Here is a 16,547-nt window from a genome sequence, read left to right as displayed (position 1 = left end):
CTTATTAATTTATGGGGTATGGGGGCACTTGTGCCACAGGACACGTGTAGAGCCAGAAATAACCCAAAGAAGTCATTTCTCTCCTTCCACCATGTGGTTCCTGGGGTTTGAACTTAGGCCGTGAGGTTTGGTGGCAAGCACCATTACCTGCTAAGCCATCTTGTTGGCCCCCACATTGGGGGCCCAGACTTTTCTTCTCCCAGCATGAGACTGTTCGCAAAATTCCAATCTCTTCGGACTCGATGTTTTAATACTTTGATAGCTAAAGTGTCTCTTTAGGATACATTCATTTGGGGCAGGCCAATCACAACCGAAAGAGCCTTAGGGAGATGTGTGAGTGGGCCGGGATGGTACTGGGCTGCTTCTGTCCCCACTGGCCCATCCCCATACGGCCATCAGTCCTGGCATTAGCATCCAGTATTAACACCCATTAGTTGCTTTTTGTCCTCTTTCTAACCACTCCAAATAGAGAACAATGGAATGATTCCATCTGAGCCCAACCTGAAGAAACCAAGAGTTTGTAGGGGAGCATCATGGGATCATCTGTATCTCAGGCAGCTGCATCACAGCCCAGCATAGTAACTGCCCATGAGAACTGTATCCCTCGTGTTCCCTGCACAACCCTCAAGCTCCCTAAAAGGGTCTCCTCCTCAATAACTCCCCAATAGTCTACCACTTCTAGAACCTGGGGAGGGGCCCCAGAGTCTTGTAAGTTTCTCAAGTCTCCCCCTCCCCTCTCCCCAAGAATGTTTCTGTCCTAAGGGAACAACTACAAAATAGGTTCACTAGAGGGTATGAACTCGGTTTAAGGATTAACAGACTCAAAGGGTAGAAAGTAACTAGTCAGGGTTTCTATTGTTGCTAGGAAACACTGTGGCCAGAGAGCAACTCCAGGAGGAAAGGGTTTATTTGGCTTATACTTCCACCTTCCCTGTCTTCATCAAGAAAGTCAGGACAGGAACCCAAACAGGGTAGGATCCTGGAGGCAGGAGCTGATGCAGAGGTCATGGAGGGGTGCTGCTTACTGGCTTGGTCTCCTGGGCTTGCTCAGACTGCTTTCTTACAGCACCCAGGACCACCAGCCCAGGGATGGCCCCACCCACAAGGAGCTGGGCCCTGCCCATCCATCACTAAGTAAGAAAATACCTTACAGCCAGATGTTATGGAGGCATTTTCTCAATTAGAGAACTCTAGTTTGTGTCAAGTTGACATAAGACTCACCAGCACAGTGGCCCACTTCATGCCTGGCTGCCTGGGGCAGAGCTGTTCACAGAGTCTTCAACAGGATGGAAAGGCTACTGCCAAGTAGACATTAGCTGTGCAACAGGGTCCTCTCCAGGGGCAGGAGCACTGACTGGTCCAGCCCGTGTAGAGTAAGGCCCCTTGTCTGTTTTCTGACCAACAGTGGGGCAGAGAAGCCAAGGAGGATGAATGTTATTCAGGACATGGATGCCAGCAACGGCAAGCTAACTCCCAAGGACAGCTCAACTCCCCGCAGCATGATCAATCCAGATTCTCATTCAAGCTCCGCTCGCTGAACTTGTCTCCAATCGCCCACAGCAACAAAATCAACCCTGTGACAATGGTGCAGATGACCACGGTGGCCCTGTATGTCCCACAGCAGAGGTGTCTGGTAGTCATATGCCCGCACTCCATCTAGCCACATCCTTGAACCTCGCGAATCTTCCACCCGCCATTGCAAACATAGACAGCTATAGCCATCTCATCCTGCAAATTTTTCATCGTTCACCACCTGGGCAGTACGCAGCTCACAATGGAAAACAGACAGATCAGTGTGCCCTGAGAGGTGCTGACCATTCAGCTACACTGCCAGGGGAGCCATGGCTCAGAGTCCGCTGGAATCAGGACAAGGAGACAGGGGTGGGGCCGGGGAGATGAGGAAGCCTTCCCTAGGAGGCCAAAGTCTCTCAGAGACTTCACCAACACCAATGAGTATATGTCAAGTCTGAGAGCCAAGCCGGCAAATGTGACCACAGAAGTCAACACAGGGACCTGGTGAAGCCGACTGAGTGACTGTGGGGCTCTGGCAGAGGATGGGGCAGAGGGGAAGAACTTCAGTCTCTGACCTCATATCAGATCCATATAATTCTTCTTTTTAAATGAGTGTGAGCATGTGTGTGCATGTGTGTGTACCTGTGTGTGTGCATGTTAATGAGTGTGTCTACAAGCTCATATTTGTAATCATATGCATGTAGATACCAGAGGACAGCCAGTGCTATGACCCTAGGAACTCTGTCTACCTCTTTTCCGACTGGGTCTCTCACTGGAGCTGTGCTAACCAACTAGGCTAGACTTGCTGCCGAAGGCGCTAGAGATGCGGTCAACAAACCTCCTTTATCCTAGATCCGTCATGTACTATTGGCCTCTGGATGGGTCCGAGAAACACTGATGACCCCGAACTCGAATAGTATGTGAAAACAAAGAGCGTTTATCCTGCAAAAAGAACCAGCATGCGGGGTCAACCATTTGTACAAAATGGCGACCATGAGAGGAACAGGCAGGCTCCTTTAAAGCAAAGCTAAGGGAATTCCAGGAACAGTTAAGTCATCTCAAGCATAACTGTTTAGTCAGGCAGAAGTTGTGTTAGTATATTTTTGATAGGCTGGGGTTCTAGTTTTTTCATCTTTAGACATATCTGGGTAAGTTTGGTGTGTTTCAGGGGAGTTCCAGGAACCGTCCTGTTTTTGGCCATCATCTTGAGATACTGTGGGTGCTGGTTCAGGCGCCGTATGTGTTTTCTCCTTTGTCCTTCCTGTCAGGAGTTTGTGGACCAATGGCCCTTTGTTAAAAACAAAAACAAAACAACAACAATGAAAAAAACCAACAAAACTTGTTTGCTCTTAAGAAACTGAAATCTAGCCTAGTATGGTTGTGCACACCTTTAATCCCAGCACTCTGAAGGCAGAGGAGGGTGGATCTCTTTGTGTTTGAGCCCAGCCTGGTCTACAGAGCGAGTTCCAGTACAACCAAAGATACACAAAGAAATCCTGTCTTGAAAAACGGAAAGAAGGAAAGAAGGAAGGAAGGAAGGAAGGAAGGAAGGAAGGAACCTAGGTCTGGTTGTATAATGGGGGATGTTTAGACCTTTCATCTCATCTCAATGGGAATCAAATGCCAAAACACAGGACCAGCCACCATCTCCACCCGACACAAGGATGCTCCATGAAGCATTGATGGTGAGTGCCCTCAGAGACAGCCAGGCCCCCTGCAGTAACACACCCATGTAACATGAGGGCCGGGCTTGTTGGGGTTTCTGTCCTACCCAGTTCCCACAGCCGGTAAGCCCCAAAGAAAATCACACAGAGGTCTCTATAAGATTATAAACTGAGCCGGGCGATGGTGGCGCACGCCTTTAATCCCAGCACTCGGGAGGCAGAGGTAGGCGGATCTCTGTGAGTTCGAGACCAGCCTGGTCTATAGAGCTAGTTCCAGGACAGGCTCCAAAGCCACAGAGAAACCCTATCTCGAAAAACCAAAAAAAAAAAATAAATAAAAAAAAAATAAAAAAAGATTATAAACTGATTGGCCCATTAGCTCAGACTTCTTATTAACTTTTGCAGCTTATATTAACCCTTTGTTCTTATCTATGTTAGCCACATGGCTCAGTACCCTTTTTAGAGGAGCAGGTCACATCCTGCTTCTTCAGTGATCTGGGCAGGACTGTGGAGTGAGCTTCCTGCTTCCCAGAATTCTCCTGTTCTCATTGCCCCACCTCTACTTCCTGTCTGGTTATCCCTGCCTATACTTCCTGCCTGGCTATTGGCCAATCCGTTTTTATTTAAAACATGATTGACAGAATACAGACAATTCTCCCACACCACACTCAGGTGAGAGTTAATCTTGTCAACTCAATCACCATGGAAACAAAACTCGGAGCCTGCCCATGAAAGAGTTCTCTAGCATTGACTGTTGTGAGAAGACCATCCCCAACTGTGGGAGCACCATTTCATGCTTTGAGACCTCAGACTGAATAAAAAGGAGAAAGTGAGCTGAGCACCAGCATCCATCTCTCTCTGCTTCCTGACTATGGACGCCACGTGAGCAGCTGCTTCACGCTCCTGCTGCCATGCCTTCCTGCCATCATGGGCTGTGTGTTCTCGAGGTGTGAGCCAAGGTAAACCTTTCCCTCCTTTGTCAGTCATTTTGTCACAGCAATGAGAAGAATGGAGGCCAAGCGACAGGAGAATACCCACCCCATCCTTCCACACACGCCACACACGGTCCTTCTCCTCACCACACAGCTCAGAACCCTGAAGACAGGGTGCTGCTCAGCTCTGCTCGGGCCAGCCCTTAAGCCAGGAGTGTCATGAGAAGCAGCTTGCACTGGGCCCAAAGCCCATCTGAGGGACTCGGTTGCAAAAAGGGTTGGCCACGTGAGCATGAGGACCTGTGTTCAGAACCCAGCACCCATGTGAAGGAAAGCATGTGGAGGCACACACATGTAATCCCAGCACTGGGGGACACTGGCAAGAGGATCCCTGGAGCCTGAAGGAGGGCCATCGAGTCTGGAAGATACCTTGAGTTCACAGTCCAGTGAGTACTTTCTCAAAGAACAGGCAGAAAACTGATTGACAAAGACGTCTGACATTCACATCCGTCCTCCACACATGTGGGCAAACATACATGTAAAATACATATATGATGTTTGGAGCCAGGCTGGAGTCTCCCGTGGGCCGACATGTATGGTACCCTAGTGACTGCCAGCCAGAGCAGGTGGTTATCAATACCCAAGCTTATCTTCTGCAAGCAAGTGGCAGAGGTGCCAAGGCCAAAGACTATCAGTAATTTCAGAGTTGAGCCTGGTGACAAGTTCATTAGGAAGGTGTCACAATGGGCCAGGCTGGCACCAGGCTGGCTCAGGCTCTTCTCGTCCATCCCCCCAAACAGCCAGCAAGTCCTAGCATTACCATCCTGGCTTCTGCTGTTTCCCTTTTGGTCTATTTCCAGTCAGTCCAAACTTAGAGAGCAACCTCAGACCAAAGAACCAACTCCATCCAAGTCCAACTTGGGGGAACAATGACTTTATTGGGGTCACTTATAAGTTCATAGGTGATCAAGCAGCTTCATCACCAATAAGCCTGCTCAGCATGGTGACATTTCATCCAGCCGCATCCCTGAAGTCCCTGGACAGCTTGTGGGCAGTTCCACGGACCAGCAACAGTCCACTGAGTCTAGAAACTAGGGAGTGGTGTCTTGAGTCTTAGAAGCTTACTGGGCCTCCTACTCACTCTGAGAATCAAACGCCTGCAGAGCAGGGCCATGAGATGGCCTGAGGCTGGTCTGAAAAGAAACAGCTCAAAAGGTAGGGAGAGACTTACCTGATGTTTTGCTGTTGGCTCCTGACCATCTGCCCACAGAGTCCACAGTGAAAAAGAGGCAGACCCTGCATGGTGGGCAGCCGAAATGTAGCACAGTGCTCCGAGCAACAGCGCAGCGAACTGGTCAGGCAGAGTGAGGCACCCATTTCTGTTTTCTTCATGGAGCCCAACAGTGGGTTGGAGAAGCCATGGCTGATGTTGTGTGCCACCCAGGACAGAGACATCAGCACCAGAAAGCCAATACCGAGGAATATCACACTGGCTGTCCTCATGATCTCAGCTTCAATATTCCAGTACTTCACAGCCGTGATACATTTATCCCCGACCATGCACAGCAGCAGACCTAGCCAGGTTCCATGAAGACTCGAGACACAGTTAGGGCCTGGGCTACAATTGGCCGGGTGCCGTACAACGTGCATTGTATCCTGCTGCTTTTCGGAGCCGGGCACATGTGCCGCAGACCCTCCCAAATTCTGGCATCTGGGTTCGTCTCATCTTCTGGAAACATCACCCTCCAAATGGGCTCACAATGGCACACGGCGCCGCTCAGTGTAGCCACCAAGAAGCTAATAGCCTCTTGCTCCATGCAGACCATGGTTCAGAGTCTGCTGGGGAAAGGACCAGGAAGAGAGTGGTGGTCCAGCTCTAGAGATGCAGGATTCCATGAACCGAGGATGGATTTCTAAAGCATCTAAAGCAAGCCTCTCCCTGTGAGGCAGAGTGGCAGAGGGCAAGTAAGATGCCACTGCCACCAACAACTATCTTGGTAGAGTCAGATGTCCCACTCTAGCAAGTGTGACCACAGCAGCTGACACGGGGATCTATCTGGTGAAACAGATTGAGCTTCCGTGAGGTTCTGACAGAGGCTGGGGTAGAGAGAAGAGCTCCAGTCCTTGGCACCTGCCCTGACCAGAGCCCTGTATTTCTTTTGCTTTCTTTCTTTTTTTAATGTATGTGTTCTTGTGTGCATCAATGCACGTGTGTGCACCTGAGCATGTTTGTAAATGTGTGTGCATGTTCCTGTGTACATGCATATATGTGTGTGTACCTCAGCATGATTATAAATTTGTGTGCATGTTTCCATGTATGTGTATACGTGTGTGTGTGTGTGTGTGTGTGTGTGTGTGTGTGTGTGTGTATACCTGAGTATGTTTGTTAATGTGTGTGCACCTGCATGTTGGGGACCTCATTGGCCTGGGGCTCACCCATTAGGCGACTCACTGGTTGGCTGGTGCCTTAGAAGTGCCTCATGTCTCCACCTCACTGCATTGGGGTTGCCAGCAAACACTACCATATCCAACATTTTTATGTGAGTTCTGAGAATTTGACTCAGGTCCTCCAGGCTAAACCCTCAACCCTGGATCTATGGAATTCTGAGCCCAGACCCAGCAAAGTCACTTTAAAGCCTCAATCATGAGCAAGAGTTTTCATCTAAATATTAAGAAACGCCCTTTTCTCTCCACATGGGTACACACAGTCACACACAACATTATTTATGCACATCTATATTAGTAATAAAATTAAATGAAAATAATTTGTGGAAAGAAGGGTCCTTCCTGCCTTGTTTAATGGTCTGAGCAGAGTGCCAGGCAGTGCCTTGGCAGAGTCTGGCACCAGCTTCCTTTCTTGACCCACCCCCAGGCATGGCTGGCCATGGTACCCCTCTCAGGCCAAGGGAATGAACCTGATGGTTCACACAGAGGTTCCCAGATAGGGCAAGATTCACCCTGCAGGGTTTTCTGTCCTTCTTAACCCTCCCTCGCCTTTTAGAAAAGGAGATGTGGAGTGCAACCTTGAACTCATGATCCTCCTGCCTCCACCTCCCTGTGTTGGAAACACACATGTGCACCACCAGGCCCAGGACTTTCCCCTTTTGCTTTCATCTTGTTTTTCTTTTATATATATATATATTTATTTATTATGTATACAATATTCTGTCTGTGTGTATGTCTGCAGGCCAGAAGAGGGCACCAGACCCCATTACAGATGGTTGTGAGCCACCATGTGGTTGCTGGGAATTGAACTCAGGACCTTTGGAAGAGCAGGCAATGCTCTTAACCTCTGAGCCATCTCTCCAGCCCTTCATCTTGTTTTTCAAGAGAGGTTTCTCTGTGTAACCCTGGATGTCCTGGAACCCGCTCTGTAGACCAGGCTGGCCTCGAACTCACAGAGATCCACCTGCCTCTGTCTCCTGAGTGCTGGGATCAAAGGTGTGTGCTACGACTTCCTGGCACTTTCCCCCTTTTAACTGGAGAAGTGTTTCAACCACAAGGTGTTGGCAGATTGAGCACTAAGGCTTGGGAGCTGGAGGTGACAGAGAGGAATGGTCATACATCTGGGTCCCTGATGGTATCACTGAGCCCCAGACCGCATTGACCAGTCTCAGTGTCCCACACTGGACCTGCACATTGTTTCTCCTTTAAGGCCGGCCATGCACCACTCTGCTATGTGCAGCAGCACCCAGTGGTGTCCCCCACATACACATGTCATGTGTTTAGAGTACGATGGATTCGGGTGTGGAGCTTGGATCCTGACCCTCTGAAATCTAGGTCTCCCCACAGCCTACAACTTGTCCCACACCGGGTGTGCACTGGGAAAAAACACTGAAAGTCTAAGGTCTTCTCAGAGAAAGTGACCTCCCTCCTAGATGAAGAAAACCATAGGCACAATGCCACATACACACATACACACCCTGTGCATAAAACATGTCTGCGTACATACATACATACATACATACATACATACATACATACAATGTGCACAAACATGTATGTGTGCATGCATACTCTAACAAACGCACACACATGCATGCATGGGGCAAGGAGCTCAGGCAATAATATGTTTGTCATATGAGCATGAGGACCTGAATTTGATCTACAGAACCCACATAAAAATGTCAGACATGGGGCTGGAAAGAGGGTTGAGCAGGTAAGGTCACTGGCTGCTCTTATAGATGACTCACTTCCAATTCCCAGCATACACCCAGCCTTCTTGTTCCAGGGGATCTATGCCATCTCCTGGTCTGGTGGGCACTGGACTCATATTTGGAGTGCATACATGCAAGGAAGAAAATGTCCATACACATAAAAACAAAAACTTTTTTCAAAGAATCCCAGATGTTGGAAGAGAGCTGAACTCTAAGCATTGCAAAGGATCCTCAGAATGCAAGGACAGGGGAAAGATTTTGAGTTCAAAGACAGCCTGGTCGTCTTAGTTACCTTTCTATTGCTGTGTCAAACACCATGACCAAGGAAGCTTACCAAAGAAACTGTTTACCTGGGGCTATGGAGTCAGAGAGTTAGAGTCCAGGATGGCAAAAGCGTGGTGGCAGGAAGAGCTGGAACCTCACGCCTCGATCAGCAAGTCAAAAGCAGTCAGAGCTCACTGTAGATGCCAGTCCAGTTAAAACTCAAAACCCACCCTGAGTGGCACATCTTTTCCACCAAGGCCACACCCCCTAATCCTTCCCAAACAGTTCCACCAACTGGGGACTTAGCATGAGCCTATGGGAGCCATTCTCATTTATACCCCCCCTACTGGGCTGAAGAGCAAGTTACAGGACAGCCAGGGCCAGTATGATACAATGAAACCTTACCTGGGAGAAAAGGACATATGGCTAGCACCTGGAAAAGAAACAAAGTAACCTCCGGATTCCACGTGAGTGAACACATATGTGCCTATATATACCTGGACATGCATGTGTACACAGACACACATTGTCTTAGTCATTCTATACCTGTGAAGAGATACTGTAACCAAAGCAACTCTTATCAAAGAAAAATCGGGGCCTTGTGTACACTTTCAGAGGCTTGGTCCATTATCATCCGGGCAGGAAGCATGGCAGGAACATGGCTCTGGAGCAGTAGCTGAGAGATGCATGCTGCTCCTCTGAGGGAAAGAGAACCTGAGCCTGGTTTGGGCTTTGGAAACTAAAAGCCCACACCCAGTGACACACTTCCTCCAACAAGGCCACACCTCCTAATCCTTCTGCTCCCACCAAAGAGTTCCACTCCACCGTGACAAAGCATTCAAATACATGAGCCTATGGGGGCCATTCTCATTCAAACCACCACCCATACAATAAAAATACAAAGGAGGAAGGATCACTGTGAGCAACAAACCGGATAGTAGTTTATTAGACAAATGTCAATCTCACTGTGCACACAGGAAAGTTTGCTTCTTCTTCACGTGACAGGACAGTGGCACCAATGAGGAGGAACCCACTATGGGTCACAGAGGCCTTGGTCATGAGCTCCACAATGTGGCAGGTGGATGGCGCCATCTTCACAGAGTACCATGCCTGAGATGCGTAGGTCTGGTTCTGGTCAATGGGTTTTCTACTTCTGTCCTCCACCCAAAGGCCCCAGGGGCCGCACCCATGCCAGAGGGTGCACAGAAGCCCTTGACTCAGGCCATCTTCAGTTCTCTGTTCTCTTGATGTCTCCTCTACAACACGGATGCGCGGTTAATAAAAACTCAGAGACTGATATTGGAGTTCAAGCTGAAGACCAGAAAAGCAAAACAGCCAGCCACTGGCTCTTACCTCTGCCTCAGTCCAAAATGGGGATCCTGCCTCCAGGAAATCACAGAATGAGACTGACTGAGAGCTGTCTTCTCTCATCCTTAATCCTCTCCAGTTCTGGGATTAAGGGTGTGCACCATTACCGCCTGGTTCCTAGGGCAAGCTAGCGTGGCCACTGGGATTAAAGGTGTGTGTCATTGCTGCCTGATCCTACACAAAAAAAAATGGCCAGTATGTCTCTTTTACTTTCCTGAACCTCAGGCAAGCTTTATTTATTAAAATATAGATCAAAGGCCACTAGACAACACTGGGGCCTCTAGCTTCCCTTTCTGACTGTCAAACATCCTTTGGCTCCTTGATGACCATCTGCGGCTTCTCCAGGACTCCAGGGGTGCATTTCCTGACCTACCCAGCAACATGGGCATCCTCGCCTATATTCTGAGCCCTCCTCAGCCTTGTCCATCACTCAACACAGGCCATTGACTCCTGACACAAAGAGCACCGTCAAACTCCACCCCTCCATCTATCCCAGCCTGACCTCCCTCCTGAGCCCCTCACTCAGCCATCAGAGAGACCTCTGGGGAGGGTGAGGATGTCACTCAATGGGAGATGCTGGCCCAACATGCACAAAGCCCTGAGGTCCATCCTCAGAACCCCACATACAAGAAAAGGAGTACACATCTGTATTTCAGCATCTGGTGGCGGAGGCAGGAGAATGAAGGTTCAAATTCATCCCCAGAAATAATGAGTTCAAGGCCAGCCTGAGCATGAGGTCCTGTCTTACAAACTAAAATGCGTGGCAGGTGACACCAGTCATTACAGCCCCAGGATGGTCACACCTTTCAGGACAGCTCAGGACTCTGTAGGATTTCTTCATCATGAAGAGAGAAAAAGAAAAAGAAGGAAGGACAAATGGTAAAGGTGAGTTTCCCAGCACAAGCCAAAGCTCGGGGACTCAGCAGCAGGAAGAAGGCTCAGCTCACAGGAGCTCAGGGAGGCTGGAGACATGGACTGAAGATTCTACACATTCTCCACCACCGTTGTCTGGAAGTTTCTGTGCAGGCCAAGAAACCCTTCTACATCATGGAGCGTCCCAAACCTGCCCTTCCCTGGCTTCTCAAAGAAAGAATCCCCTAATCAACACCACCCAGTACTCCTTCATCCCTCACTCAGCCTCCAGGACAAACCCTGAGCCCCACCACCTCTGCTCCATGGGATCAGGATAGGAGGAAGGGACAAGTGAACGGCTGAGAGCGCAGATCCAGCCTGGTCTGCACAACAAGGCCCAAAGCAACCTTAGCCACCCAGCAGGACCCTGTCTCAACCCCCACACACACACACACACACACACACACACACACACACACACGCACACGCACGATAACCAAAAGAGAAAGCAAACTGGGCACCAGCATCTGAAGGATTTAAATTTTCCCACTTTTACAGCTGAATTTAGGTTTCAGTTCTCTGAGAAGGGCAAACAGGTGTCTCTCCCAGCAAAGGGCCCTTTGTCAACAAACACCCTTACATGATGAGGGAGAGACTGCAAACCAGGCCTGAGTCATCCCCACAATTTCTCATGGACATTTCCTTGAAACTTTACCCAAGTATGTCCAAAACTCAAACCTCGGCCAATTAGACTACTATAACTGCGGCTTGTTTAACCAACCGTATTTGAGATGACCTAACTGTTCCTGAAATTCCCCTGGCTGGGCTTGAAAGGAGTCTGCACGCTCCTCCCGTCGGCATTTTGTGGAGGTGAACAACCCCACATACGCTGGTAAATAAATTCTCTTTGCTCTTCCATACTATGTGAGTCTGGATGTTCCTTCTGCATTTCCTCAGACTCTATATTTGGTGAATTAGAGAGGAAATGCTGGAGATCCCAACTCATTAGTAGGGCATTTTAGGAGAGCACAATCGGTTCTCAGCCAATCGGTGAGTCTGGATTCGTCTGGGCATGTCTTTGTTCAGGTCTGATGTCCGGACACAAAACTTGAGACCAACAGAGGCAGGGCAGACACGTAACTCCCTCCTCGTCTGGGAGATCTGAAGACACTCAGAACTCCCTTCTGGTGGAAACAACGAGTTCCAATCTGTTGAAGTCAGGAAGCTCCAGTCTGGTTATGGTAACCACTGAGGGCTCACTCCCGCCATCTGGGCGGAGCCTAAGCACGGGAGGTGCCACCTGTTAGGGCGGAGCCTCCAAAGATGGAGACCAGAGACGGGGATTGACACCATCATCTGCATCTTTTCAGTTTCTTTTTCCAACACCAATGGGTTTGTTCTTAAGTGTATGTATTTATGTTTTATTCTTCGTTTTCTTTTATGTTCTTGACAAATATTAGAATGGAGAAGACACCCCATGGACCTGGTCCCGTCACTTTTCAAGGACTTCAAATGCCAGGCAGAGAATCTGGGGTGAATTGTTTGCTGGGGAAGCTATTGGTCTTTTGCAGGAATACTGACTGCCAGGTATTCTGTGCCAGCTGCTGCTGCATACCCACCAACCACTGCTCCTCCTCCCTTCCTTCTGTTGAAAACCTGAATGCAATGCACAAGCTTGTGAGAGCCCCTCCCTCCACCAAGGGCCTTGCTGCTGGTACTTTCCCATATTAGCCCTTCCCTGTCCTGACACTGCCTACAAGGTAAACTGTTAAAAATAATTTTAAAAATCTTCAATAAACAACAGCTGCTAAAAAAACATACTAAATTATAAAAGGAACTGTTAAATTAAACCAGCCTATATACTTTAGGATGTCATGGCTTCAGAATAAAAGTTGGAAGATATATTATGCTTGGGAAAAAATTATGCTTTTGATTCCATAGGAAACAAAAATATATGGTTTCCCTTCAAGATTAATAAAGATCAGGGCTGGAGAGATGGCTCAGAGGTTAAGAGCACTGGCTGTTCTTCCGGAGGTCCTGAGTTCAATTCCCAGCAACCACATAGTGGCTGACAACCATCTGTGCTGAGATCTGGCGCCCTCCTCTGGCGTGTGAGCATACATCGAGGCAGAATGTTGTATACATAATAAATAAATAAATCTTAAAAAAAAAGATTAATAAAGATCAGACTTGAGTGGGGAGAGCTCTGAGGATCTTGGCTTCAGACATGAGGAAGAAAGCCAGGAAGACTACAGGACAGGTGACATGCATGCTGAGCCCTCTGCATGGGAACAGCTCTGAGACCCGAAGACAAATATTACAGCCAGTTTTCTCAGGTCTGGGGCCATTATCTCCAGTTTCCCCAGGGACCCCTAAAGATGCCTTTGCCCACAAAAAGCAGGAAAAAGTCTGAAGAATATGATGCCCACATTTCCAAAAGATAATATAGCTGGTTTTGGGGCATTCAGATTTGGTGAGTTGTAAGCATTTTTCTTCATTTAGGGGGGTTGGTTACAAATTATTATTAGTCAGAGTAAGAAAAAAAGACTCCTAGTCTCGAATATTTCACATTTGTATGAATTTTTATGTATTAATACAAATATAAGGCTATTTTGTTAAACTATATATATTTCCACTCTTGTTTAAGGTTTTGTGCCTATAAAACTCATTTTAAAATATAACGTATAATTTTAAAATACAAGTTGATAATTAATCATCATGTCACAACCCTCTGGGTTGTGGGGTTCTATATGATTGGCCTTCTGTGAAATGCCAGAATCAAAATCTCAGTCATAAATTATAACAAGATGCTGGGCAGAAACATAGGACCGGAGACAGGGGAACATGATGCTCTGGTTGTTGTTTCTAAACTTAGATATATTTTCAAGATTAAGCCTAGGTTTGTTTAGCTCAGATCTAGCCAATAGATGGTGGTCCTCAAACCTGTCAAAGATCTGATGAATACGGCATTTAAGTTATTTGATACAAAGGCTTTATTATGACAGACAGAGGCTCCCAGCTCCTAGCAGCGACCCTGAGGTCTCCAAAGAAGACAATGGAAAACCATGATGGCACCACCTGGATTGCTGATAACACTGACCAGTGAGCAAAACGCCCCAAGACAACACCTGCTGCTAGGACCCAGCCCAGACTGTGAGCATGCAGGACACTGGAGAATTGATTGTTCCTCTTTGCATAGACAAAGTAAGGTCAGTCTTCCCCATGTTCCTCTTCCACAGGAAAAACTCTCACCTTATGGGCCCGGCAGCCAAAGACTGATGCTGTCCTGGTGCCTCTGCCCCAAAGCTATGGAGACCACAGGAGCCTGGGATGCTTGTCTAGGTAATGGACTAGTCTCTGCCATTTTAACTGATACACAGGCCATTCTGATTATTCTTCATGTTATAATTTATCCTTCTCAAATGTCTGATTGTATTGATGACTAGGCTACCTATAACTTTGTCAGCTTAGCAGCAACCAGATTCTTCCACAAGGCCATAGCCAGCTTGTTAACTCATTTTATTTGCAAAAATCAAGCCTTGTCTACAAATTGAGTTCCAGAACAGCCAGGACTGTTACATAGAGAAACTCTGTCTCAAAAAAAAAAAAACAGGTTTCAGAAGTAATTTTAAAGAACATGATTTAAAATAACTGTGCTCGATAATAGCTGCTTGTGTCTCTGGTAAATGATTAGATTAAAAGAAGAGGTTAAAGTCCATACAAGTTTTACAGGTCTAAGAAAGTCTTAAAATACAAGTCTTAATAATATGTAGAAAATTGTAAAAGGCAGAAGGGATATAAACTGTATTTGCTTTGGTTTCTCATATCTGCAAATGCTAAATTTGAAAAGAAACCATAAAATATATTAGACTAAAAAAACACACATAAGAAAGACATTAGTAAAAGTTTTTATGTTGTTTAAAAACATGAAGAAATAGATTAAGAGAAAGAGAGAGAGTGGAAGGAAGGAAGGGAGGAAGAAAGGAAGAAAGGAAGGAGGTGTTTGTGTTTGTGTAAAGTAAAATGGCTGAACCAGAGAAGCAGAGATAGAAAAAGCCTGGCCTAAGGGTGTGAGCCTACTCCAGCTGTTTTACAGACACTGTTATCTTCGTTTTCTACAATATGGATTTCAGTACAGATTGATAATGCTAACATATCTAAAACTTTTTATGTCTTTTTGTAAACTAAAAATTCATATAAGCTTCAAAAAATAGAGAGAGGTGGAAAACTTGGATCCACTTCTCAAAGATCAAAAGGACTCCAGATAAATACAGCCTAAGATTTCCCACCTGTCTATTCCTAAGGATGACATTTCTCTTTCTCTCCTGGTCTTGGGACTCTTTGCCTTCCCAATTACTAGGACTATGGGCTTGAAAGTTCCAAGTATTTTTCTTTAAGTTCATAAATTTTAGCTTCTGTCCCTAATCTATATTTGTCTCGCAGACTTCCACTTGACTGACAGGCACATCCGAGCACCCACTGCTGACTAAAACCTGCTCCAAATGGTTAAAGCCCTGGACTTGCTGAAAGCTGATGTGCAACAATCCAGCTGTTGTAAAAGTTCCCCATCTCTTCAGCTGGGTCAGCAAACCAGACGCTTCGGATGAACTCCCCCTTGTCTAAACTCCTTCCTTACCTTTGATCTGACATTACAAACTTCCTGGGCCCTGACAGGAAAGTCCTAGTTTCCTGTGGGAGCCCACAGAAGTGGTCCATTACACCTTGGCTAAAGGTCAGAGATTTCAGACCTATTCTTGCTCCTTCAAGGTTGTATGACAAGGTTTGACCTAAGGCGGGGTTACTAATAGGCTGTTTTGGCCTCAGGTGTGGTTACTTGATGTTTTGGGTATTAAGGAGGTAATTACTTTGTTCCTTGTATCATAGTAAAGAATCTTTTGCCTTCCCCTTCTCTTTGAATTGGGGTATATAAAGGCTATAAGAAATAAACATGGGGCCAGGGCCGTGGTGGCGCACACCTTTAATCCCAGCACTCGGGAGGCAGAGGCAGGCGGATCTCTGTGAGTTCGAGACCAGCCTGGTCTACAAGAGCTAGTTCCAGGACAGGCTCCAAAACCACAGAGAAACCCTGTCTCGAAAAACCAAAAAAAAAAATAAATAAATAAAATAAACATGGGGTGAATCTCAGTATTTATTAAATATCCTCTCGAAGCCAGGCGGTGGTGGCGCACGCCTTTAATCCCAGCACTCAGGAGGCAGAGGCAGGCAGATCTCTGTGAGTTCGAGGCCAGCCTGGTCTACAAGAGCTAGTTCCAGGACAGGAACCAAAAGCTACGGAGAAACCCTGTCTCGAAAATCAAAAAAAAAAAAAAATACCCTCTCGACTCTCTCAGTTGTCTCTTATCTATTCCTTTTTTAACCCACATGCTTCCCACCAAGCACACACACGCATATGTCATGTGGGACCCAACAAATGGCACCCAGCATGGGCTTCAAAGAGAAGCCATGTAGCTGATGGAAGAGACAGACACTGGGAAAAATGATGGCCACCAAGAAGCCTTGCTTAACTCTGTTCTTTTGTGTCTGAAGTTTCTCAGGTTTTATGTGGATATAGTCAACCACGTTGGGCACCAATCTGTTGGGAGAGGCTGCTTGTTCATTTCCTGGCAGCCCATACTCAAAATAATTACTCAGAAACTAAGCCAGGTGGTGGTGCACACCTTTAATCCCAGCACTCAGGAGGCAGATGCAGGCAGATCTCTGTGAGTTCAAGGCCAGCCTGGTCTTTCTAGGACAGACTCCAAAGCTACAGAGAAACCCTGTCTTGAAAAACGAAAAAG

At 47.1% G+C, this 16,547-nt stretch overlaps 1 protein-coding gene across 1 annotated transcript; it reads right to left on the bottom strand.

The window, feature by feature from the left end:
• Positions 1–1,503: 1,503 nt before the first annotated feature.
• Positions 1,504–5,934, bottom strand: LOC121445912 (claudin-13-like). Its single transcript, XM_041648087.1, is given in 3 exon segments — positions 1,504–1,606; positions 5,340–5,697; positions 5,700–5,934. Coding segments are annotated over 3 exon segments (696 nt in total).
• Between the last annotated feature and the right edge of the window lie 10,613 nt (positions 5,935–16,547).

Source organism: Microtus oregoni, unplaced genomic scaffold (genome assembly GCF_018167655.1).
Source record: "Microtus oregoni isolate MIOR12 unplaced genomic scaffold, Mior012 000003F_ref0000135, whole genome shotgun sequence".
NCBI lineage: Eukaryota > Metazoa > Chordata > Mammalia > Rodentia > Cricetidae > Microtus > Microtus oregoni.
The sequence above is the reverse complement of the archived record's forward strand: the minus strand, read 5'-3'. Positions and strand labels throughout refer to the sequence as shown.